Source organism: Cebus imitator, unplaced genomic scaffold (assembly GCF_001604975.1).
Source record: "Cebus imitator isolate Cc_AM_T3 unplaced genomic scaffold, Cebus_imitator-1.0 Scaffold307, whole genome shotgun sequence".
NCBI lineage: Eukaryota > Metazoa > Chordata > Mammalia > Primates > Cebidae > Cebus > Cebus imitator.
Window position 1 is genome coordinate 79,134 of NW_016107622.1, and position 24,477 is coordinate 103,610.

The window sequence follows — 24,477 nt, forward strand, 5'->3', positions numbered from 1 at the left end:
GGGGAGGGACGGTGGGGTGTGGGGAGCTGGGGAGAGATAGCAAGGGGAGAAATGCCAGATGTAGGTGATGGGGAGGAAGGCAGCAAATCAGACTGCCACGTGTGTACCTATGCAACAATTTTGCATGTTCTTCACATGTACCCCAAAACCTAAAATGCAATAAAATAAATAAATGGGGAAAAAAAAAAGAAAGAGCTAGAGGAGCAAGATAAAAAAAAACTCAAAACCTAGCAGAAGACAAGAAATAACTAAGATCAGAGCAGAATTGAAGGCGTTAGAGACACAAAATACCCTTCAAAAAATCAATAAATCCAGGAGCTGGTTTTGTGAGATCAACAAAATAGACCAACCACTAATCAGATTAATAAAAAAGAAAAGAGAGAATAATCAAATAGATGCAATAAAAAACGATAAAGAGGATATCACCACAGATTCCACAGAAATATAAACCACCATCAGAGATTACAACAAAGAACTCTATGTACATAAACCAGTAAACCTGGCAGAAATGGATAAATTCCTGGACACTTGCATCCTCCCAAGCCTAAACCAGGAAGAAGTCCAAACCGTGAATAGACCAACAATGAGGGCTGAAGTTGAGGCAGTAGTTAATAGTCTACCAACCAAAAAAAGCCCAGGTCCAGATGAGTTCACAGCCAAATTCTACCAGACATACAAAGAGGAGCTGGTACCACTCCTTCTGAAAATATTCCAAACAATACAAAAAGAGGGAATCCTTCCCAAATCATTTTATGACACCAACATCATCCTGATACCAAAACCCGGCAGAGACTCAACAAGAAAAGAAAACTTCAGGCCAATATCCATGATGAACATAGATACAAAAATCTTCAATAAAATACTGGCAAACTGATTGCAACAGTATATCAAAAAGCTTATCCATCACGGTCAAATGGGCTTCATCCCAGGGATGCAAGGCTGGCTCAATATATGCAAGTCTACAAACATAATTCACCACATAAACAAAACCAAAGACAAAAACCACATGATTATCTCAATAGATGCAGAGAAGGCCTTCGACAAAATTCAGCAGCCTTTATGCTAAAAACTCTTCAATGAACTAAGTATCGACGGAACGTGTCTCAAAGTAATAAAAGCTATGTATGACAAACCCACAGCCGATATCATACTGAGTGGGCAAAAACTGGAAACGTTCCCTTTGAAATCTGGCACTAGACAAGGATGCCCTCTCTCACCACTCCTATTCAATATAATATTGGAAGTTCTAGCCAGAGCAATCAGGCAAAAAAAGAAATAAAGGGTATTCAGTTAGGAAAAGAGGAAGTCAAATTTTCTCTATTTGCAGACGACATGATTGCATATTTAGAAAACCCCATGATTTCAGCCCCAAATCTCCTTAAACTGATAAGCAACTTCAGCAAAGTCTCAGGATACAAAATCAATGTGCAAAAATCAAAAACATTCCTGTATACCAATAACAGACTAACAGAGAGTCAAGAATGAACTGCCATTTACAATTGCTACAAAGAAAATAAAATACCTAGGAATACAACTAACAAAGGTTGTAAAGGACCTCTTCCAGGAGAACTACAAATCACTGCTCAACAAAATAAGAAAGGTCAGAAACAGATGGAGAAACTTTCCATGCTCATAGTTAGGAAGAATCAATATTGTGAAAATGGCCATACTGCCCAAAGTAATTTATAGATTCAGTGCTACCCCCATCAAGCTACCAATGACCTTCTTCGCAGAACTGGAAAAAACCACCTTAAACTTCATATGGAACCAAAAGAGAGCCTGCACAGCCAAGTTAATTATAAGCAAATAGAACAAAGCTGGAGGTATCACACTACCTGACTTCAAACTATACTACAAGGCTACAGTAATCAAAACAGCATCGTACTGGTACCAAAACAGAGATATAGACTAATGGAATAGAACAGAGTCCTTGGAGGCAATGCAACACATCTACAACCATCTGATCTTGGACAAACCTCACAAAAACAAGCAATAGGGAAAGGATTCCCTGTTTAATAAATGGTGTTGGGAAAACTGGCTAGCCATGTGTGGAAAGCAGAAACTGGACCCCTAACTGACACCATACGCTAAAATTAACTCAAAATGTATTAAAGATTTAAACATAAGACCTAAAACCATAAAATCCCTAGAAGAAAACCTAGGCAAAACCATTCAGTACATAGGCGTAGGCAAGGACTTCAAGACTAAAATACCAAAAGCATTGGCAACAAAAGCCAAAATAGACAAATGGGATCTAATTAAACTCCAGAGCTTCCGCACAGCAAAAGAAATAATCATTAGAGTTAACTGGCAACCAATAGAATGGGAAAAAATTTTTGCAATCTACCCATCTGACAAAGGACATCTATCCGGAATCTACAAAGAACTAAAACAGATTTACAAGAAAAAAACAAACCAACTCATTCAAAAGTAGGTGACAGATATGAACAGACACTTTACAAAAGAAGACATATATGAGGCCAACAAACATATGAAAAAATGCTCATCATCACTGGTTATTAGAGAAATGCAAATCAAAACCACATTGAGATACCATCTCACGCCGGTTAGAATGGCGACCATTAAAATATCTGGAGTCAACAGATGCTGGAGAGGATGTGGAGAAATAGAAACTCATTGACACTGCTGGTGGGAGTGTAAATTAGTTCAACCATTGTGGAAGACAGTGTGGCAATTCCTTAAGGACCTAGAAATAGAAATTCCATTTGACCCACCAATCCCATTACTGAGTATATACCCAAAGGATTATAAATCATTCTATTATAAGGAGACATACACACGAAATGTTCATTGTGGCACTGTTTATGTTAGCAAAGACTTGGAACCAACCCAAATGCCCATCGATGATAGACTGGACAGGGAAAATGTGGCACATATACACCATGGAATATTATGCAGCCATAATAAACGATGAGTTTTTGTCCTTTGTAGGGACATGGATGAACCTGGAAACCATCATTCTCAGCAAACTGATACAAGAACAGAAAATCAAACACTGCATGTTCTCACTCATAGGCAGGTGTTGAACTACGAGAACATATGGACCCAGGGAGGGGAGCATCACACAGAGGTCTGTGGTGAGGGGGACTAGAGGAGGGACAGCAGTGGGTAGGGAGTTTGGGAGGGATAACATGGGGAGAAATGTCAGGTATAGGTGATGGGGATGAAGGCAGTAAACCATGTTGCCATGTATGTACCTATGCAACCATCCTGCATGTTCTTCACATGTACCCCAGAACCTAAAATGAAATTATATATATATATATATATGTTTAAAAAAAGAAAGAACCCAACACATATATATATATATAAAATAAAAATAATAAAAGTTAAAGAAATATTTATATAGTTGTAAAAAATGATTCAGTTTAAAAAGGGTAACTTGTGTAAGACAGATTCTATAGTAGGCATCATCTTAGGTTGGTAATACAGTCAATAGAAGTGTCTATTTGTATGTATCAAAGTAATAAAGCAGTGAACTGAAGTAGCTGAGATGTTAGAATAAGTCAATTGTCTAAAAATACAAATGCCCACAGATATGTTCAATAAAGAAATGTTTTAAGTGAAGAGTTTGAAAATCTGGTTGATCCCTGGTTATCAGTGGTCTTAGAGGAATTTAAGTTTTAAAATGGTTATAGGCTAATTGAGAAAGTACCACTAAGCCAAACACAAATTTAAAGTTTCTTCTTACAAAGCATTCGACCTGTTGCCCAAGACAAGGCTTTCATCTTTCAAGATGAAAGAATTAAAATGAAACTAGAGCACTGAAGACTACTACAGAAGCATGCATTTATTTGGGCATATGGTAGTAATCCACTAAAGAAATAGTTATAATTTATTTGAGAATAACCAGAACAGATTTCCCAGACAAAGATTCTGCCTGATCAACTTGGTTTTTGCTATGGAAAATCAAAGATGCAGAAGAGCACACGTATACGAATGTTTTCTTTTTCATTTCAAAGCCACTTCAGCATCTCTTTTAAAAAGTTTTGTCTTCATTCTTAGAATTAATAGATAGTGCTTCAGATGCTAAATGCCATAAGTTTCAGTCATCAGTTTCATTATTTTTGTGCAGTCAAAAAAAGACTGCTTTGGAAAATACGTTTGTGTGCATTTCAATACAATAAGTGTTAGCAACTCAATTTCAAAGGAATATAAGGTGTGATTTAGTTATTGATTAATGAGTTAAACTACAGACATTGAAGATGCAGAATCAAATTATCTGAAATAAAAGGGTAGGGAACATGTATAAATGTTTTGTACCTGGAGACACTCAATTGCTTCTTGATTGAGGACATCTGATTTCTAGCTGGCTTTTGCAATTAAAAATATTGGAAAGAAATTGCAGTAGCTTAGTCAAATTTACTTGTTGCAGAATGGCTTACAACTACCGGGAGAATTTTCAGTTAATATAATTGAAATTATTTAGTTCTGCTTTGTGACAAATGAAATTATTAGTTATCAGGGAAAGGTAATTACATATTTGGCCTAAAGTTAATCAATATGAACACAGAAAAGCGGGAGCTCAAGCAGAATCAGGACCACAGTTTTGTAAAATGAGGTCAATTGTAGCACCTGTGGAATAAATACAACTGATAGTAAATAAAAGAAAATAAATTTTTTAATCATACTGTTCTTAGAGATTTACAGAATACTTTGAACTTCATTTGGTATTTAAAAATTATTTTTTATGATTTCATACATAGCTTTTTGTTAATAAGACATAGAATTTGAGAGTTTTATATTAGTTAGCTGACAATGGAGTAATATAAGCAGGTTGCAGGGTAATTGGCCTTTTGTATATGACTGTGTGTGAATGCTGGTTCATGGTATTTTAAAGCATATGTGGAACTTCAATGTTGTTTCCTCTTAGCCAAGCATGATGGTTGACAAAGTGTAGTTATTGTTTTCTGAATTCAACTAGAGGCTAGAGATTTATAGTTGTTCTCATGAAAACATGAATTTTTAACAAAGACTTATGATTGAATATCTATGGCTGAGAATTCCACCTACTGTGATTAATGAGGGAATATTTGTTGAAATTAACCACAGCAGAGCTATTGGCATTGAGACAGGGGCTCAAGTAGATCAGATATCCAAAAAGGAAATTATTGAGAGGTTTGAAAGACAGTCGTGGCTGTGCCTGGTTGCTTGGTCCCATATCCCTGAGTAGAGGGGCAGATTTATGGAGGTGGGGATCATCAGGCTAATGTCCAATTGAGAGTTGGACATTATATCCTCTTAGGAGAGGATATAAAGTGTGGTCAACAGAGGCTTCTTGTACCTTAATGAGTCATCTTCTCTCATCACTATCATTCTTTGGAAATTGTCTAACAAGGCACTTGTCTGTCTTTATCAGCATATGCCGATGCTCAATATGAACACAGAAAAGCTGGAGCTCAAGCAGAATCAGGACCTTGTTAAAGTGCAGTTTTATAAAGTAGGGTCAATTTAACACCTGTGGAATAAATAGAACTGACAGTAAATACAAGAAAATAAATTTTCTAATCATACACTCTTCATAGAGAATTACAAAATGCTTTGAACTCCTTTCTGTATTTAAAAATTATTTTTTACTATTTCACACTTAGCTTTTTTTTTAATCAGCAAGGTAGATATGTGCCTTGTTACAACACTAAACCTCAAAGATCATGGACAGTCACAGTAATTCCATTTTCCCAAGTTAAAGCATAAGTTCACTTTCACAGTCTGCTCTCTGGGGTGATGGAGAATCGAGGAGTAAAGTCCAGTTTGATTCCTTGAGTCATTGGAGTTGTTTCTGACTGATCCATATTTTAAAATCCAGCTCACCAGTGGGCTTGAGGCTGGATAAGTGGACTTTTACCAGGGCCCTACCGAGAGCAAAAAAAGAATGTGTGCATTGATTCATACTCCTGTTCTCAAGGGCCTTTGCTCCTATTGGAACCTTAACCACATAAAGATGTATTTCCTAAACATATCCCTGATTATGGAGTTTATAATCTAAGAATCTGAAGGTGCATTTCTGTGTTAAATGCAGAAATTATTATTGAAACAAAGGCCTCACCTTTAAATGAGAATATAAAGTACTGCAGTGACTTTTACCCAGATGTATTTGTTACTAGACATTGGTCAGGCTTAAGCCAAATAGTGTCCTGTCCAAGCAATGCCTTATTATTTTCCAACTGTTTGAGTCATTGCGAATGTTCTGCTTTTTGGTTACAAGAGAAGGAGTTTTTGTTACAAGAGAAAGTAAGACATTGGTAATTTCCATTTCTAAAAAAATTATTCGGTGTTTTTTTGGAAAGAAAAGTAATACGACCCTGTTATAAATCCTTAAATGGTGTAAAAATAGGTAAAAATTAGGTACATACTGTGCTCTTAGTGGTTCTTTCCTGCTCTTTCTCTCTATGTATATAGATAAAATGAGAACAATATATTTGGATGTGCATATATACTATACATAAACTATCAAAACTTGGTTTGTAATTTTACATTCTATCATGGATAACCTTCTTGAAAGCCTTCATGGTGTATAGGTCTTTGTTTTAAATTTTGATAGTTATTACCAATAAATCCTCTGAATATTATAGTTTATTCAAAATATCTATTTCTTACAGGAAATGGACATATATATGTGTGTGTGTATATATATATATATATATGTTTTTACAAGGAGTCTGCCTTGTGGAAATGAACATTACTTGGTCAGCTATGATTATTATGCTAAAGGAAGGTAGATAATTTCGTGAATGTCATTTGAATTTCTAACTGTGATTATTATTCTCTCTCCACAGGGCCCATTTGGAGGCCAGTGCTGAGAAGTGGAACAGGTTGCTGATGTCTTTAGAAGAGCTGATCAAATGGCTGAATATGAAAGATGAAGAGCTTAAGAAACAAATGCCTATTGGAGGAGATGTTCCAGCCTTACAGCTCCAGTATGACCACTGTAAGGTAAGTGGATAACCTATAGTGAGCAGCTTCTTTGTTGTTTTTTTCAAATTCTAGTGAGGTAATTACTTGAAATAAAATTCTAGATAAGTCTCAGAGTTGAACCAATTTTCATAGGATTCTGCGCTCCCATGTCTGCTTTTAATTGTTAGTATTTAGACATTTAAAGTTCATTCATTGTTTCCATTTGTATTGTTTTATCTTCACATTTAACTAAATTTTTTTCAAACAGTACCAATATCTAACGTATAATACTGCTTTTAGCTTATTATGAAGTTTATCTTAATTTCTAATAGATTTTAGAATCTTAATATACTGAGGATTTTTTTTTTTTTTTTTTTTTTTTTTTTTTTTTTTTTTTTTTTTTTTTTTTTTTTTTTTTTTTTTTGTGACCAAGTTTTGCTCTTCTTGCCCAGGCTGGAGTGCAATGGCACGATCTCAGTTCACTGCAACCTCCACCTCCCACCATTCTCCTGCCTCAGCCTCCTGAATAGGTGGGACTACAGGCACCTGCCACCACGCCCAGCTAATGTAAATTTTTTTTTTTTTAGATGGAGTCTCCCTCTGTCACCTAGGTTGGAGTACAGTGGCATAATCTTGGCTCACTGCAGCCTCCACCTCCCAGGTTCAAGCGATTTTCCTGCCTCAGCCTCCTGAGTAGCTAGGATTATAGGCAGGTGCCACCATGCCAGCTAATTTTTGTATTTTTGCTAGAAATGGGGTTTCACCATGCTGGTCAGACTGTTCTTAAATTCCTGACCTCATTATCTGCTTGCCTTGGCCTCCCAAAGTGCTGGGATTACAGCTGTGAGCCACCACGCCCGCCCTAAATTTGTAGTTTTAGTAGAGGCAGAGTTTCACCATGTTGGCCAGGCTAGTCTCAAATTCCTGAACTTGAGTGATCTGCCTTCCTTGACATCCCAAAGTGCTAGGATTATAGGTATGAGACACCTCACCTGACCTAAGAAAAATTTTAAACAAATTAACTTAATCTTAAATTCAAGTCATTGAATCATAAGGAATTACAAACCATTTTGTTTATGTTTAATAAAAGTGAAAAATAAGGACTTGTAGGAAATAAAACAAGTAATGCAGATGAAGACCACACTATTTAAGATCATTTTATGTGTTTTACTTTTCTGAACAAAGCCCTTTCTTTGAATTACATTTTTATGCTCAAGTTTCTATTCCTATGCAAATCTGTACTTTTACTCTGATTAGCAAAAAGATATGCTGAAATGTTATCAACAGACACATTAATTCTTAGATCCTTCTATGATTAAATTTGTGCCTTGTTCACTTTCCATTGATTTATTTAATATCCCTTCATGCCCATTTCCTTGTATATTACCTATCATCTTGTTTTATTGTATTTTTTTACTCTTCACATGTAATGAAAGTTCTCATTCTAAATCTGGTCATTTAATGTGACATTATGATTCTATTTTCATTTTAAAAATGACAAACACGAATCCACACATCTCCTAAAGGAAAATGTCATCTATGTAATAACTTGCTTTATAATACAAAATGATAAGACCCTGAAATTTATTTATTTGATTTTGAACCCTTGTGACTAGATTATTAAAATTGCCATTTGGGCATATTTTTTCTTTCTACTGGAAGCAGGAATATGATAGAGAAATAGCTCCAAGATAAGAAAAAGGAAAACACTGTTGGTGTTTGATACACAAGATAATAGTAATAGAAGATTTAAAATGACCGATTTAAGAAAGTCACATTCTCTCCTGACTTTTTCTAACTTCTGCTTCTATTAATTATTCAAACAATATTCCCTTTTAGTGGGTTACAGTATTAGAGATGAAATAGAATAACACAAAGCTCTTCTAATAGATGTGCTCTGTAAGGAATACAAGCTGCTTATGGCCATATGCTAATGGCTTTTACTGAAATCCAAATCTTGAGGTATGAAATGATTTTCCTATTCTGACCTTAGCACCTAAAGTACTTATCAGCCTCCCCAGTCAGTCCTGTCTGCATTTTGGCCCCTCCCAGCAAGGTAACTTGGATTTAGGTTGTGTTTTGCTCTATCTTAGCACACTGCATGCAGTTGCTCGGCTTCAGTCCTTTAGACGTAAGCCTTTAAGTAATGAAGATAATACTGATAATGATGGCAATGCAGTAGTTCCATTTATTCAGCCAGTATTTACTGAGTTCCTAATACGAACCAGCATATTCTGGTCACTGGTGGATCAATAATGAACAAAACCGGGTTCTTACCCAATTACGAGAGACGGACACTAGAAAAATAGGCAATAAATATATATGTCTCATGGTAATAACAAAAGCAAAGCAAGGTCAAGAAGGTAGAGGAGGATGGGGGATTATAGGCTGAGGAGCTATTTTATATGCAGAAGGTCAGAAAAGTGTCATAAATCGGGTGATTTTTAAACAGAGACCTGGAGTGATGTAGTAAGCACTTAGCAGCCCCTCTTGGAAGTAGGAAATTTAGGGAAAGGACGCAGAAAGCACAAAGGCCACAGAGCCTGCAATGTTTGCGGTATATTTGAAGAATAGCTTGGAGACCAATATGGTTGAAATAGCTTAGTAAAATACAGTAGGTAGGAGATGAAGTTGGCGTGTGGGGTGGGAGAAGGGGATTCAGATCATGCAGGTCCTTAAATATTCTTTGTTCAGGACTTTGGCTTTTACTCAATGAGAGAGGAAGCCATGGAAGATGTAGGCGTCTATAGTGCTGTGATCTAATATTATGTAGCAATTGAGGTTAAGTTATGAAGAGTAGAATATAGAGGAGTTCAGCACTGTTCCTATAATCCAAGTGGCAGTGACTTGGAAAAGGGTATAGCAGGAGAGATGATGAAGGGTAACTGGTTTCTGAATACACTTGGAAAGAATCAACAAAATTTGCTGGTGGATTGGATGTGTAGAATGTGAGAGGAAGAGTCAAAGATATCAGAAGTCAATGATTTTTGGACAAAGCAAATGGAAAATAGAAGTACCATTTAGAAAGATGGGGAAACTGCTGGAGGAGCGGTCTGGGAAGGAAATGTAAGAGCTTGATATTTGACATGTTAAGTTTATAGATGTTTAAGCAGTTGGATATATAAATCCGAAGTTAAAAGAAAGATCAGGACTGGAGATCAAAATTGTTAGCCTGTATATCAGCCCTGGGATTGGATGAGATCACATATAGGGAGAGATTGTAGCTAGGAAAAAAAAATTCTAAGAAATTAGCACTGAGAAGTCACAACTTCAGAGTTTGGGAAGATGAGGAGACTGAGACAGAAGAGCTGGAAGTCTAGAAAAACCAAGAGAGAACAGAGTCCAGGACATCAAAGGAGGGAAGTGTGTTATGAAGGAGGGCATGATCATGAGGATCAGATATTACCGAGAGATTGAATGAGGGGAGGACAGAAAATTAATCATCTCAAGATAATCTTGTTGACCTTGGACAAGAGTTATTTCAGTGGCATGATGGAGCTGGAAGCATGATTGAAGTAGATTCAAGAGAGAATATGAACAAAACTACAGAAAGCCATTTTAAGGACTTAAAATGGTTAAAAAAACAAAGGTAACAAAAATCGGACAACAGCTGAAGAAAGAATGTAGGGTCAAGTAATGGTTTCATAACTCATTGCTGAGTAGTGAATTATGAAGTAATATATTAATATTTTGTTTCAGCATGCTCTATGCTGATACAAGTGATTCTATAAAGCGGGAAGGATCAATGAGGCAGGATACCAGCTCAAACAGTGACAGGATGGGATCCATTGCACAAGTGGAGTGGTTGGTCTTAGGTCTGTCTGACTCCAAATATATTTATCAACCATTTAAAACCTACATATTGAATGACTTTTTGTCCCAGCACCGTTCTAAGCACTGGGGATATATCCTCATGTTTTTTTTGTTCTGTTTTGTTTTTACTTGTGTCTGTTTCCTCTTCTTTGCTCTGTTATGTCTGTTTTCTGACTTAGTTTGTGGAAGAATATAAAGCCACCTTTTTCACCCCATCTTTTTCTTTAGCTGCCTTCTGAAAATAGACAATAAAGAAATGAACATTAACATATTCTCCAGAACTAATATTTTAGTGTATAGTGCTAGCTTTCTGCTAAATTAGTACTTGGTGTAGATTATTTGAATAAATTGATTCACAGAGTTCATAGATAAAAATCCTCCAGTTTTCTCCTTCCTCTAGAACATGATACAATACAGAAAGATGTGCTAGGTTTGAGGTAAGCATTCTTTGTAAGTCATTGCTGAAGTTGCAGAGCTGCAGGATTCCGTGATTCCTTCCTGGGTAGCCATCATGTATTAATAAGTACATTAATTGTCATCACGTTTGACATTACCCCTACAGTACCCCTACAGAAAAGAAAAACTCCAGGGAAGAAATAAAAGCTTTGAACATGAATTTTCCATATTTTCTTTATAGGTTGTGACATTTTCTATTGCTTTGTGAGTAAAGGTTTGAAAGTCCAGTGCTAATAATCAGTTTTTTAATGTGAGACACAAGATCGTAATGTAGATAATCTACTGTGAATTGTGTGTGGCCATTGGTTTTAGGGTGCACTGGAGGCAGATAAGGAGGGTTGTTGGCGTCTTATATGAGTGAGAGTTTGGGTTAGAGGTGTGAGTGAGGTACTAGTAGTAGGCACTCAGTTGGAATGCAAATACTTTTATCGAGGGGCTAGCTCTGTCCCCAATGACCGCAGTGACCCTGAAAAAGTCATTTGACTTACCCAAGCTTCAGTGTATGGAAATAAGTAGTGTCTTAATTCCTTTGGGCTGCATTAACAAAATAATATAAACTGGGTGGCTTATGAACAACAGAAAAGTATTGCTTCTAGCTCTGAAGGCAGAGAAGTTCAAGATCAGTGCACTAGTAGATTTGGTGTCTGCTAAGGGCCCACTGTCGGGTTCATGGATGATGTCTTCTCACTGTGGCATCCCATAGAGGAAGGTGGTCTTTTATATGGTACTAATCCCACTGATAACAGGTCCTCACTTATGACCTCATCACCTCCCTAAGACCCACCTCTCAATACCATCACTATGGGGGTTAGGATTTCAACCTGTAAATTTTGGTGACACATAGACATTGAAATTGTACCAAGTAGTTCTGTCTCTACACAGAATTGTTCTGAGAATCAGAAGAAATAGTGGAAATGAAAGTAATTTAGGAAAAGTAAAGTGCTGGAGGGCAGTATATAATTACATTCAATTATGTATATTCTGTCAAAAGCAACCTTCTTTCTCAATTGCCAAGAGTAGTGTTTTAAAATTATATTACTACAAATATTATATAAAAATATACAATTATAATTAACAGTAATTCATGCTAATGTAAATCTACATTATTTACGATTAGGGTTAATGATTATGCATTTGTAGATTTAGAGCAATAAAGAAATGCGATACCTACCTGTCATTATTTATCTTACTGAATGTCATTGGTTATAATTATTGAATAGCCTAAGCATAGTTTAACCTTAGCCTTGCATTCAGGAATTCCCTTCCTGGGAGTTTATTTAATAGTTTTTGGCCAGTGTTCTAACATAAACATAAGTTTCTAACTTATCCTAAGTCTTTTCTTAAAATCAAAATATCTTATATGTGTGTAAGAGATTGCTCTATATTTCAGGGCAGCCTTCTTTCTTTCTTTCTTTCTTTTTTAAGTCTTTGAAAATGTCCTTTCCCTCTGCTGTCATATTCTATCGATCAGGAAAAGTCTTTATTTAATGTATATGCATGTATAATTTAGAATTATCAATTACTGGACTGAAAAGAGCTTAAGAAATAAGTTAGTCCAGTCCCCTTATTTATAATAGAGGAACATGAGAGGCACAGGGTAGTTTAAAAAACTGAGTTTTCATCCCTCCTTCCCTCTCTTACTTTCATTTACTTGCTATGTACCTGGCAATTTATTTTATTTTATTTTTTTAAGGAAAAATAGCTTTATTTTTAAAAGAAATCGGTTCCCTATTTAAAGCATACATGAGATAGCATCTTTCATCTAGTCCTAAACTTGATTATGTATTCTCATTGTAATATTTCAATGACATTCTGGAAATAAACTTGAAGTATATCACCATATACTTGTTGGTAAATATCAGACAAAGCTACTGACTTTAGGGAAAATTTTTTGTAATTTTTTAAAGCTACCCGGAGATATTCATTCCACAGTATATGGAATGAATTGGATTTATCTGAACATTTACAAATTTTAGCAAAATTCTGTTTTTTTCCATTGCATGCATCAGTGTGCTAAATTCTCCACTACAATCCAGGTAAAATAATGATAGAGTATGAAAAACAGTGTTGCCTGTGATAGACAAGGTAAAACTACAGCGTAAAGAGTAGCCAGGAACCTATACTATAAACGTTATTTAGCTCCAAGTATCTTGCAACAAATAGCTACTAATAGAACTGTGCATGGCACATAGGACGCAGCAATCCTGGACTGTAGTATACCTGTAAAACCCCATAAAGCATTTTTTTTCAACCTTTTTATTCTTACCCTCCTTCCCAATTACAAAATTAAATTCAAATTCAATTAACTAGCTTTGACTATAAATTTCTTCCTAATGAGAGAAATTAATACTAAAAGATTTTGTTGAGTAGGATGATTTTGGAAGGCCACAATCTCTAGCTAAGATCTTTTTTCACCCCCAAAACCAGTTTTTGTCCCCATTTGAGAATCTAAGGCTTAAAATTGATGGAATAAGTAAATTAAATAGGCTTTAACCTTATTAGAGAGGAAAAACCGTAATGGGTAACAATGGAAGTTGAGATGGTTGACTTCTAGACCATCTCTGTTCCATACTTGCTATTTATTAGAGAAGAAGTCATGTATCTTTATTTTCTTGTTTTGGAGAACACAGGAATTAGCATAAAACCTAATAGCTTGGAAAAATCACTTAATCTCGCTAGATTCAGTGTTCTTGGCTATTAATTGAAAGAATTGGTATAGATTAGTTGTTTTCAATTATGGCTACACTTTTATAGGGCATATAAAAGATATCAATGCTCAGTTATATTTACCCAGACCAATTAAGCCATTCTCTGGAGGATATGGTCTCAAACTATAGGGTAAATCAGAATCACCTGTTGGGCTTGTTAAAACATGGATTGGTAGACCCCACTCTCAGAGCTTCTGATTCACCAGATTTTGGGTGGGGCCTGCAAATGTGCATTATCAAGTTCTCAGGTAATATAATGCTATTAGTTTATGGACCACCCTTTGAAAATTGCTGGACTAGTGTGTGTGTGTGTGTGTGTGTGTCCAGGTGAATTCTAATCTCAAAACTATTGGCATAGAAAATATGAATAAGGTTCAAGTTCTAGGATATTTAGATTTTAATATAATAAAAGTTGTTAAACATCAATAAAGGAGACCTATGGACATATATCAACTTCTTGGTCAATTTTCATTAAAAACTTGTTTCTTAAAACCTTTTAGAGTATTTTATGAAAATTAACTTTTTTTTAAACTGCATTTATGGGTCTTCACTTCATTTTTCAATAAAGATAATTTATTTGGTTATCAGTGTCTCATCACTTGATAAGACCAATGGAGGGTTTGGACAGTAGCCAGCTATTTTTGAATTGCTTGAAAAGAGTTTTGTAAATCTGTAGTCCAGAGGTAATTCTGTGATTGCTTCGATATTTATAATTGCAATAGTGCCAAAGTACTGATTCTCTTACAAGACCATGTATAAACCAAGAAGTCTTCCGTATTTTCCATCCCAAAACTGAATCAATAAAGAGAGCTTCATTTTTTAGATAAAGTATTTAGAGAGTTTGCCTTTGGCCCCTCATATTTTCCTTTCTTCTCTAGAGGCTCTGACTCCTCAGACCTCTGACTCCTCATGCCTTCATCCTTTCTGAGTTCTTCTAGGATTGACTGGCAGTTTCTAAGACACCAGAGAGGTCCTGATATAGAAAAAAAACACAGCCCCTGTCTACATGGAATTTACATTCAGGGGAGATCCTGTGTTTATCCTTAAACTTACATTTCCTGTTCTCTGTGTCTTGAGAAATCATTTCCCAAAAGGTTATGGCTAAGCTGTGAAACTGCAGATTGTTATCCCAAATCTCTGGTTGCCTTTGCCCAATCATCCACTTCTGTAACCCCCAACTTTGCTCCCTTGGTCTTTTAATCTGTCTTTTGATGCTGTCACAGAACGCCAGGCACGGAGTCATTTGTAAAGAACAGAGATTTATTTGGCTCACAATTCTGGAGGCTGGGCTCACAGTTCCAGAGGTGGGGAAGTTCAGATCAAGGAGCCGGCATCTGATGAGAGTCATCCTGCTGTGTCACCCCATGGTGGAAAGCACAAAGCCAAGAGAGTGTTCGTGACACGGAGGAGATGGAAGCTGAACTTATCCTTTTATCAGTAACCCACTCCCACTGTAACTCACCCACTCCCACCGTGATAATGACATTAGTCCATTTATAAAGGTCAAACCCTCATGACCTAATTACTGCTTAAAGGCCCCGCCTCTTAATATCAGCACAAATTTCATCTTGAGTTTTGGAGGGGACATTCAATCCATAACACTTTGTTATAATTCAGGCAAGCTTTCAGTTCATGTACCTTATTTCTAATCTCGTTTCTTTAAGGGATTATAGAACTCTTTTCAATTATAACATTATGATGTAGCTTTAAACAGAACATAAAGTAAGTTTTAAAACCAATTTTTTCAGATATGTTTAGCTTACTAAAGTTGCTTCTCTTTTCATTTAGTCTTGTCTATTATTATAAATTCTGTTAATATTTTTTCCTGATCTCTTACTTTTTAGGTCTTTTCCTCTTTATAATAAAGTTTAAAAATCTTTTTAGCTACAAAGAGCTCTTGTCTTCCAGCTCAAAAGTACATAATTAGAATCAATCAAAATCAACCCTCAGATGGCTTGATACTAATATTAGCCAACGTTTTTTATTCCCCAAAATTTCCCATAGAAAGAAGGGGACCTTGTATTTGATTTCTAATTCATTCTCTGATCTTACAGGTAACAGTGTGAATTACTTTATTTCAGACAACACAATACTAATTAATTTGACATGAACTCTCAATGCTAATTTAAGATGTCTAAAGAATATCAGATGGAATTTTGTGAAGAGACAAAGAAACTAACACTGATTTAATTATTCTAAAAGATATGCCATAAATGCAAGTTTTGAATGCCACTGTATACAAGTCTTTCAAAGATCTATTTAAAAAGCAGTATCATACATCTTTTCATTGTGGACGAGACAAACATACAACCACAAGATGCATCTAGAAAACCATATGTGCTAATATTACCCAAACAAGCACTTAAGTTTTACATTAATATTGCCTGTGACATCATCATTTACGAAGTAAGAAGGAAAAAAAGCTACCTCTCAATACCTTAGATGAATGTGGAATTATGGCATGCTAGAAAGCTGTTATGGATACAGTAACACTGTATCCAGTGTTACTAAGATCTGTTGTCAAACAGTCATGTGAATAATTCAGATGAAACAAGTAGACATCTTAACCACCTGTATCCCTAGAAGTTTACTTACGCAAGTTGATTGAAAACTATTTTTTGGCTGTTCTCATTTGGATGGTGAGCTATTATCTTATATTCCAAGGCACCTTATGTTGTACAGCTAGCACATAGGCTAGATAGACCAATTTCAATTCCTTTACTCACTAGCTCTGTGATCTAGGCTTTAGGACATTGTCAAATCTCTTCAGTCTGGTTTTTGCCCATAGGTGTATATAAAACATTTAGCATAACACATCTGGTAAGTGCTCAATAAACAATAGCTGGTGACATTGTTCTTTAAACTAGGACTTGTATCTGATTTTTTTTTTTTTTTTTTTGAGACGGAGTTTCACTCATGTTACCCAGACTGGAGTGCAATGGCGCGATCTCGACTCACCGCAACCTCCGCCTCCTGGGTTCAGGCAATTCTCCTGCCTCAGCCTCCTGAGTAGCTGGGATTACAGGCACGCACCACTATGCCCAACTAATTTTTTGTATTTTTAGTAGAGACGGGGTTTCACCATGTTGACCAGGATGGTCTCGATCTCTTGACCTTGTGATCCACCTGCCTCGGCCTCCCAAAGTGCTGGGATTACAGGCTTGAGCCACCACGCCCGGCCTGATTTATTTTTAATTTTAGTTGCTCCAGGTCTGCATTTTGTATTTTTCCTTAAATTCATTAATTTAGGGCATGATAAGTTTTAATACCATAACTTACATTTATCATTTGGGCCTGTTGGTGGCTGGAAAGATACCTTAGACTACTAAAGAAATTGAATGTAATAATTGAAACAACAGAGTTTTTGAGAATTTATAAAGGATAAAATATGAGTCTAGAAGAGACTAGAAGAATATTTTTTTTTGTTCTTAATAAAACAGCATATCATGGAAAGGCCAAGCCCATGAGATATATCTGCACTTAGTGCCTTTACTGAATTTACCACAGATTAATAAGCAAATTATAAATGTTTAAGCATTAATCTGATTACCTTTAAAAACTGTCGGTATTTCCGTGCTGCCATAATTTATAAATAAAGGAATAAAATTAGGCCGGGTGCAGTGGCTCACGCCTGTAATCCCAGCACTTTGGGAGGCCGAGATGGGTGGATCACCTGAGTTCAAGAGTTCAAGACCAGCCTAACCAACATGGTGAAACCCCATCTGTACTAAAAATACAAAATTAGTCAGGTGTGGTGGTACCTGCCTGTAATCCCAGCCACTTGGGAGGCTGAGGCAGGAGAATGACTTGAACCCTGGAGGTGGAGGTTGCAGTGAGCCAAGATCATGCCATTGCACTCCAGCCTGGGCAACAAGAGCGAAACTCCATCTCAAAATAAAATAAAATAAAATAGGAATAAAATTTATATATATATATATATAATCTTACATATATTTTCATGACTTTACTGGATCAAGTCTGTGTTCCGCATCACAGATAACTCTGATAAAAGACTAGTATCTTAGATTTGTGCATGCAATCACTTTATTTAGGGGTTGATTTATAGGAACTCATATATTCTGGGTCTTCTGATTCCTAACTATCTTTATATAATCTAGTCCTTTATATGTACATAAATGATTTAATGACACCTTTTCATAGTTACTCTTTGATGATAGTGATGTCAGTCATTTCATTCCCCCATCCATCCATTTATCCGTCCACCCACTTGCCTACACTATTTACCAAATGCCATAATGTTAAAGTTGTTGCTTCTATATGAAGAGCAATAAGATATAGCCTCTGTTCCTCAGTGATGTATCTTAATAATTATCGAAGGAATACTTTACATTTAAATGTTAGGTGATGGCTCTGAGATTGCCCCCAGAATGGTACTATAAAGCAGTGTTTTAAAGAAGCTCACATGTTCAAACACCTAGCAATTACAGATCAGATTTAAAAAACACAAGACTAAACATGGCATTGTTGGGCTCCAAAACATGACAAACATTCTACAGGCCAGAAACAAAGCAGAAAAGCAAACTAGCCAGTGACATTGATGCTGCTGGAAAAATGTAGCAGATCCCCAGTAATGAGGAGGCAGGAAGCCCCATAGCAAAGACCCTTCAAAACTGTTCTGTTACACATGGAAATGAGTGACTCACAGATTGGCATCCTTTCCTTCTGTAAAGTAAATGCCCCAGAAACTCCTATTATGAAACATCAGTATATTTTTGACCCTTAATTAAATGTGTAAACTTTATTGGGTGTTTTAAACAGTGATTCAGAACACTGATGTTTTCAGCAACATCAGTATAAATACTTAGTTCAATGGTTTAACATTTGGGACCTGGGGCCTGGCACAAAGTAAACACTCAGTAAAAGGTGGCTGATAGCTTTCCTCTAATTGTTGGGATTTTTTTCTTATAGTTTTGATCATTTTTATCTTGTTGAAAACTATCTAGGCTACATGATCAGCTTTAACTAAATAAAACTGTATTAATACCTGTTATTTACCAACTAGAATAACCCAAAAGAACTAGCTTTCATTTACTATCTAGATTAACCTGTCAAATTTGACAAGGGTTATTTTCTAGTCTTTGCAAGTATCAGTTTGGAAAACAGCACAATCATATTATTTTAATCATGTAGGTACATGTTTAATTCCCTCAAATGTTAAAAGAAATTGCTACTTTAAAAACATATAGTGTTTTCAGGGCTGTTTTAAAATAAATAGATAGACCAGGCACCATGGCTCACGCCTGTAATTTTAGCACTTTGGGAAGACGAGGTAGGTGGATCATTTGAGGCCAGGAGTTTGAGATCTGCCTGACCAACATGGTGAAACCTTGTCTCTACTAAAAATATAAAAATTAACCAGGCATGGTGGCAGTTGCCCATAATCTCATTTTCTTGGGAGACTACCAGGGAGGCGGAGGTTGCAATGAGCAGAGATCACAGCACTGCACTCCAACCTGGGCAACAGAGTGAGACTCCATCTCTTAAAAAAGAGAAAAAGTAAATAAATAAATAACAAAATAAATGGATAAAGTTGAATCTTTCCATCTAATGTCTTAAATCAAATTTTAATATTATTTTTGAAGTTTTGTAGAAGCTGAGGTCACTTATATGCAACTTCCCTTTCAAGAATGTGAGCTTATCATTCAGTCAACAATTACCTATAATGCACCTACAACGTATATAACATTCGTAATGTTATGTTTTACTCTAGTCAGATACTCTTAAGAGTGGATAAAATTGCAAATGCAGATTTTATTGTTCAATTGCACTTCATTTTCATAACAATGTAAATATTAAGTTATCTAGGGGCAATTATTAGAGTTCTAGTCCCCTTTCTCCAATAGAATGCATATTTGATTTTAGAAAAGCAAATCTAGAATAATTGAAAGTTCATGATTCAGGTATAATTTATTGTTTGTGTGTTCTTTCCCTCAGGGCTACTCTGTCCTTTGCTTAACCCAGTTTAATTCCTATATTCAAGCTTTATTATATAAGAGTCAGGACATTCTGGCCTTAAGCTGAATTGCCAAGGAACATTAGCAAACTTATTCATTAAAATAACAAATTCTAACATTGTCTTTAAAACAACAATACCCTACTGTTAAATTTAGGCTTTCTGTGTGTGTGCGCGCCTGCGTGTGTACACATGCGCATGTACATGTAGGTGTGGTAGAATTTTTTTTCCCTTCTAAAGTAATCAGAGGCTCTGCCTGCAATTCTGTAATTTTGAGGTCTTGCTGTGTTAGAAGGTTGCCTGCAGTGGGAAACTGGTCTTTTTCTAAAATTAAAAAAGTAATACAGTGACTCAACTGTATCCCTGTAATCCCAACACTTTGGGAGGCCGAGGCGGGTGCATCACGAGGAGAAGAGATCGAGACTATCCTGGCCACCATGGTGAAACCCCGTCTCTACTAAAAATACAAAAAAAAATTAGCTGGGCGTGGCGCCGCGCGCCTGTAGTCTCAGCTACTCGGGAGGCTGAGGCAGGAGAATTGCTTGAACCCGGGAGGCGGAGGTTGCAGTGAGCCCAGGTCACACCACTGCACTCTAGCCTGGCGTCTGGTGAAGGAGTGAGACTTTGTCTCAAAAAAAAAAAAAAANAAAAAAAAAAAAAAAGGAATAATATGGTGAAACCTCGTCTCTACTAAAAATACAAAAATTAGTCCGGCGTGGTGGCACGTGCCTGTGGTCCCAGCTACTCGGGAGGCTGAGGCGGAAGAATTGCTTGAACCCGGGAGGGGGAGGTTGCAGTGAGCCGAGACTGCGCCACTGCACTCCAGCGTGGCAACAGAGCAAGACTCCGTCTCAATAATAATAATAATTTCCAAGTTCCCCTCCAACCTTTGCCGATCTATGTTGACTTCCTCCTTATTAAATGCACAGCTTCCTAAGGTCTGTTAGTGAAGCTGTTACCTGTGCGCAGACCTGAAGCAGCGGTTTTCTCCGTGAGCCGGCACCTACCTGCCACACCCCATTGAGTTGTCTGAATCTGGGCTTGTCTCCTAATCATAATATGTAATACTGCAACCTTACCCCAAAGGGCCATAGAATATCCATGTTTAGAGGGAGAGGTGAGACAGACGAATGGGTGTCACTCTCTGGTGGTAAAATTAAGAGTGGACAGCAAATGTAGGCAAGAAACAGAGGTCTGTAAAACCAATGAATCCTTTCACAAAATAATTCTTTTACTGCCTCTGCACATGTTTAGCCAACAGACTATTTTATCTGGCAGTTCACATATTCACTCAGGTTGAAACTTCTGTACTGTACCTGTTGTTTACCACATACTTTGCTAGGTGTCAAGCATGCATGAGTTTGTAAGACTATTTTTGCTGTTATGGAGCTCATTTCACTCTAGCAGTGATACAGGCTTGAAAACAAGTAACTACAGTGGATATCAAAAGTGCTGTAATAGAGGCATGGACACACAGCCAAGGAGACTCAAATCACAATTATTTGTGCTTGGGAAGATTGGGAATGACTCCACAGAGCAAGAAGAAAGACACCTTGGAATAAGTAAGAAATCACTTAAGAGTGTTATCAAAATGCCTTAGGGAGAAAATTCTCCAAATTAGTCATGCCATGTTTTGGAGTCTGCAGTAGAGCAAGGGGTGCTGCTTACCTCCTTTTGTGATGGTACTTAGAATAAGGCTGAAAGAAGAAAATACAAGTTCAGCGCCTAATACAGTGTCACATTAGAAAAGGTGCTGATTAAGGATCCCTTAGCTGAAATATTTGGGACCAAAAGTATTTGGATTTCAGAATTTTTCATATTTTGAAATATTTGCATTATACTTACCAGATAAGCATCCCCAATCAGAAAATTTGAAATCCAAAATATTCCTATGAGCATTTCCTTTGCGTACCATGTTGACACTCAGAAATGTTTGGATTTGGGTGTATTTTAGATTTTGGATTAGAGATACTCAACCTGTATTGCATATATTAGCTGGATGAAGGAATACATTTATGTGTGCATGTATTTTAAAGACTACAGGGGACCGGGCGCTGTGACGCATTCATGTAATCCCAGCACTTTGAGAGGCCAAGGTGGATGGATCACCTGAGGTCAGGAGTTGAAGACCAGCCTTACTAACATGGTGAAATCCTATCTCTACTAAAAAAAAAAAAAAAAAAAAAAAAAAAAAAAAAAAAAAAAAAAAAAAAAAAAAAAAAAAAAAAAAACCATAACTTTAAAGTGTTTTGTACAACTCGAACACTTCACATTCTTCTCTGTCCCCGTTCATGAGTCCCTTGTGTAAGTACTTCAGTTTGTCACATGATTTTAAAAAATATGGTTACTGAACTGGACAAATCATCGGTTTTTAGAAGATTTCGACTACTTCCGCTTTTACTTTTACTCGTCCTGCTCATGAAAGATGATCTTGTTTCACTTGGACTCCAACCAGGCAGTGCAACTGATGTTGCTTTTGACCGTCCAGGGACATTCTCTAGGATATCTTGGCAGCCCATAAGACGAACTTCCAAAGTACCTGTTAGCATACATAAATATCACATAGGAACATCAATACTTAATCTATGGAATCCTTAATCTAAATCTGTTACCTATTCAAGAAAAGAAAAAAAAATCTCAAAACAAAAACTCTTCTCCCAGAGCATCAGTGAGGTAGCCATCAACTTTCTTATTTTAATTAGAGAAACCATTAAAAATTCTTAAGATAACTTAAGAAATTTTATAGAAAAGAACAGCACCTCCTGGCTGGGCATGGTGGCTCTCTTGCCTGTAATCCTAGCACTTTGGGGGGCTAGAGTGCATAGGCTGCCTGGGAGTTTGAGATCAGCCTGGGCAACATGGTGAGACCTCCATGTCCAGCTAATTTTTTTGTATTTTCAATAGAGAAAATACAAAAAATTAGCTGGACACGGAGGCGTGCACCCGTAGTCCCAGCTACTCGGGAGGCCAAGGCACAAGAATGGCTTGAACCCAAGAGGCAGAGGTAGAGCTGAGATTGTGCCACTGTACTCCAGTAAGACTCTATCTCCAAAAAAAAAAAAAAAAAAAAAAACTACCAAAGCTGACAAAAAAAAAAAAAAAAAAAAAAAAAAAAAAAAAAAAAAAAAAGCACAGGGAAGGATACTATTTTATTACTAAGAGAAGCAAAAGAATTTCTGTCTCATTTTTAGCATTAATATTTTGTATTCTGTTTCAGGCATTATTTTTGATGTTAGTGGGGTGGAACCCAAATGAATTTTGTATATTAACTGTTCATTGAGGGATGTTAACCAAAACTTTTAAAAGCACTAGGCAAGAGATTTTGTTTTTTATTTTGTCTGCATACCAACAGAAAGTAAGCCTGTTTTCTTTCTCTTTTTTCATGTAGTTTTATTAGTGCTATCAAATTTAATGAGTGCTCTGCCCTTTTTTGCTGTCATTCTGTAATGACTTCAGATCCATACATGCTGATTTAGCTTTGAAAGCAAGTTGGGCAACAAGTAAATTACATTCTAGCAGATTTGTCTCGTGTTTGAATCATTTATTTTTTCTGCTTATATTCTCCAGTAAGTAGTTAACTGCTTTTTTTTGAAACCAAACGCCTGCTGTAGCAGCAATGCCTCTATGTGCTATAGTCCAGCTGCCTTGCCTTTAGGGCCAGGTTCTTGGGTGTCCCATGCAGTCACACACAGGACTCTGCTCTTACAAGGTTTCTGCACTTGGCTTAATGTTTTTCTGCTGCCATCTTGAGATTCTTAGTAGTATTTGGACAAGGGGCCCTGTCACACTGAGGTCCCTAATCGCATAGCCAGACCTGCTTGCATTGCGAAGAACATTAACGTGTATGTTCTGACACATGTAAAATGTTGAATGCCTCTTAAAACTTGCTTCAAGCATCTTTCCATCTTCTTAGGTAAGGAAGCCATCCTGAGCCCCACTCTGAGTTACATGCCCCTTGTTGTACCTTGCTGTATCTTGTTAGTGTTGGCTGAGCTTTGAGTAGTGGTTCATTCCAATACCTCACCTTTCCTGTTGACTTATTAACTGTCCCTTGCACTCTACGTGACTTCCAGAACACTGCACTCTCCTGATGCTTTTCTTACCTCACTGGCAGCTGTTTCACAGTTTCCCTTCCTGTTTCTTCCTTCTCTCCCTTGTCTCCTAAAATTGGGAAGTGCCAGGTGTCAGGCCATGTCACCTTCTCTATATTCACTCCTTCTTGGGTTTAAAAATGCCATCTATATGCCAAGCACCTCCAAAATATATATCCGTTTACATGTCATCTCTACTTGAGTGTGTAATAAACACCTCACACTTAGTATGACCAAACTGACTTACTGAATTGGCTCCTATAACATATTCTACCCAGTGTACCACATCTCAATTGGTAGCAATCCTATTTCAGTTGCTTAGAGAACAAATAATAATCACCTTCAGTCCTGCCTTTCTCCCATTTTCAATCTGTTAGGAAATCCTGTTGGTTCTCTGTTCAAAATACAGAATCTGAATCTACCACCTCTCACACTCCTCTGTCTCTGGAATTCTCAGCCCAGCAACCAGAACGTTCCTATTAAAATAAATTAAACTCTGTAGGAGCTTCCTGACTTATTC

General features: G+C 36.7%; 1 protein-coding gene across 3 annotated transcripts in view; it reads left to right on the forward strand.

Annotated features, from left to right (window-relative positions):
* Positions 1–24,477, forward strand: part of LOC108285795 (utrophin-like) — a 199,427-nt gene that overhangs the window by 38,551 nt on the left and 136,399 nt on the right. For all 3 annotated transcript variants that reach the window (XM_017503237.2, XM_017503235.2, XM_017503236.2), the window contains exon 3: positions 6,798–6,954. In XM_017503237.2, coding sequence (XP_017358726.1) covers positions 6,798–6,954 — 157 coding nt within the window. The remainder of the gene's footprint in view (positions 1–6,797; positions 6,955–24,477) is intronic.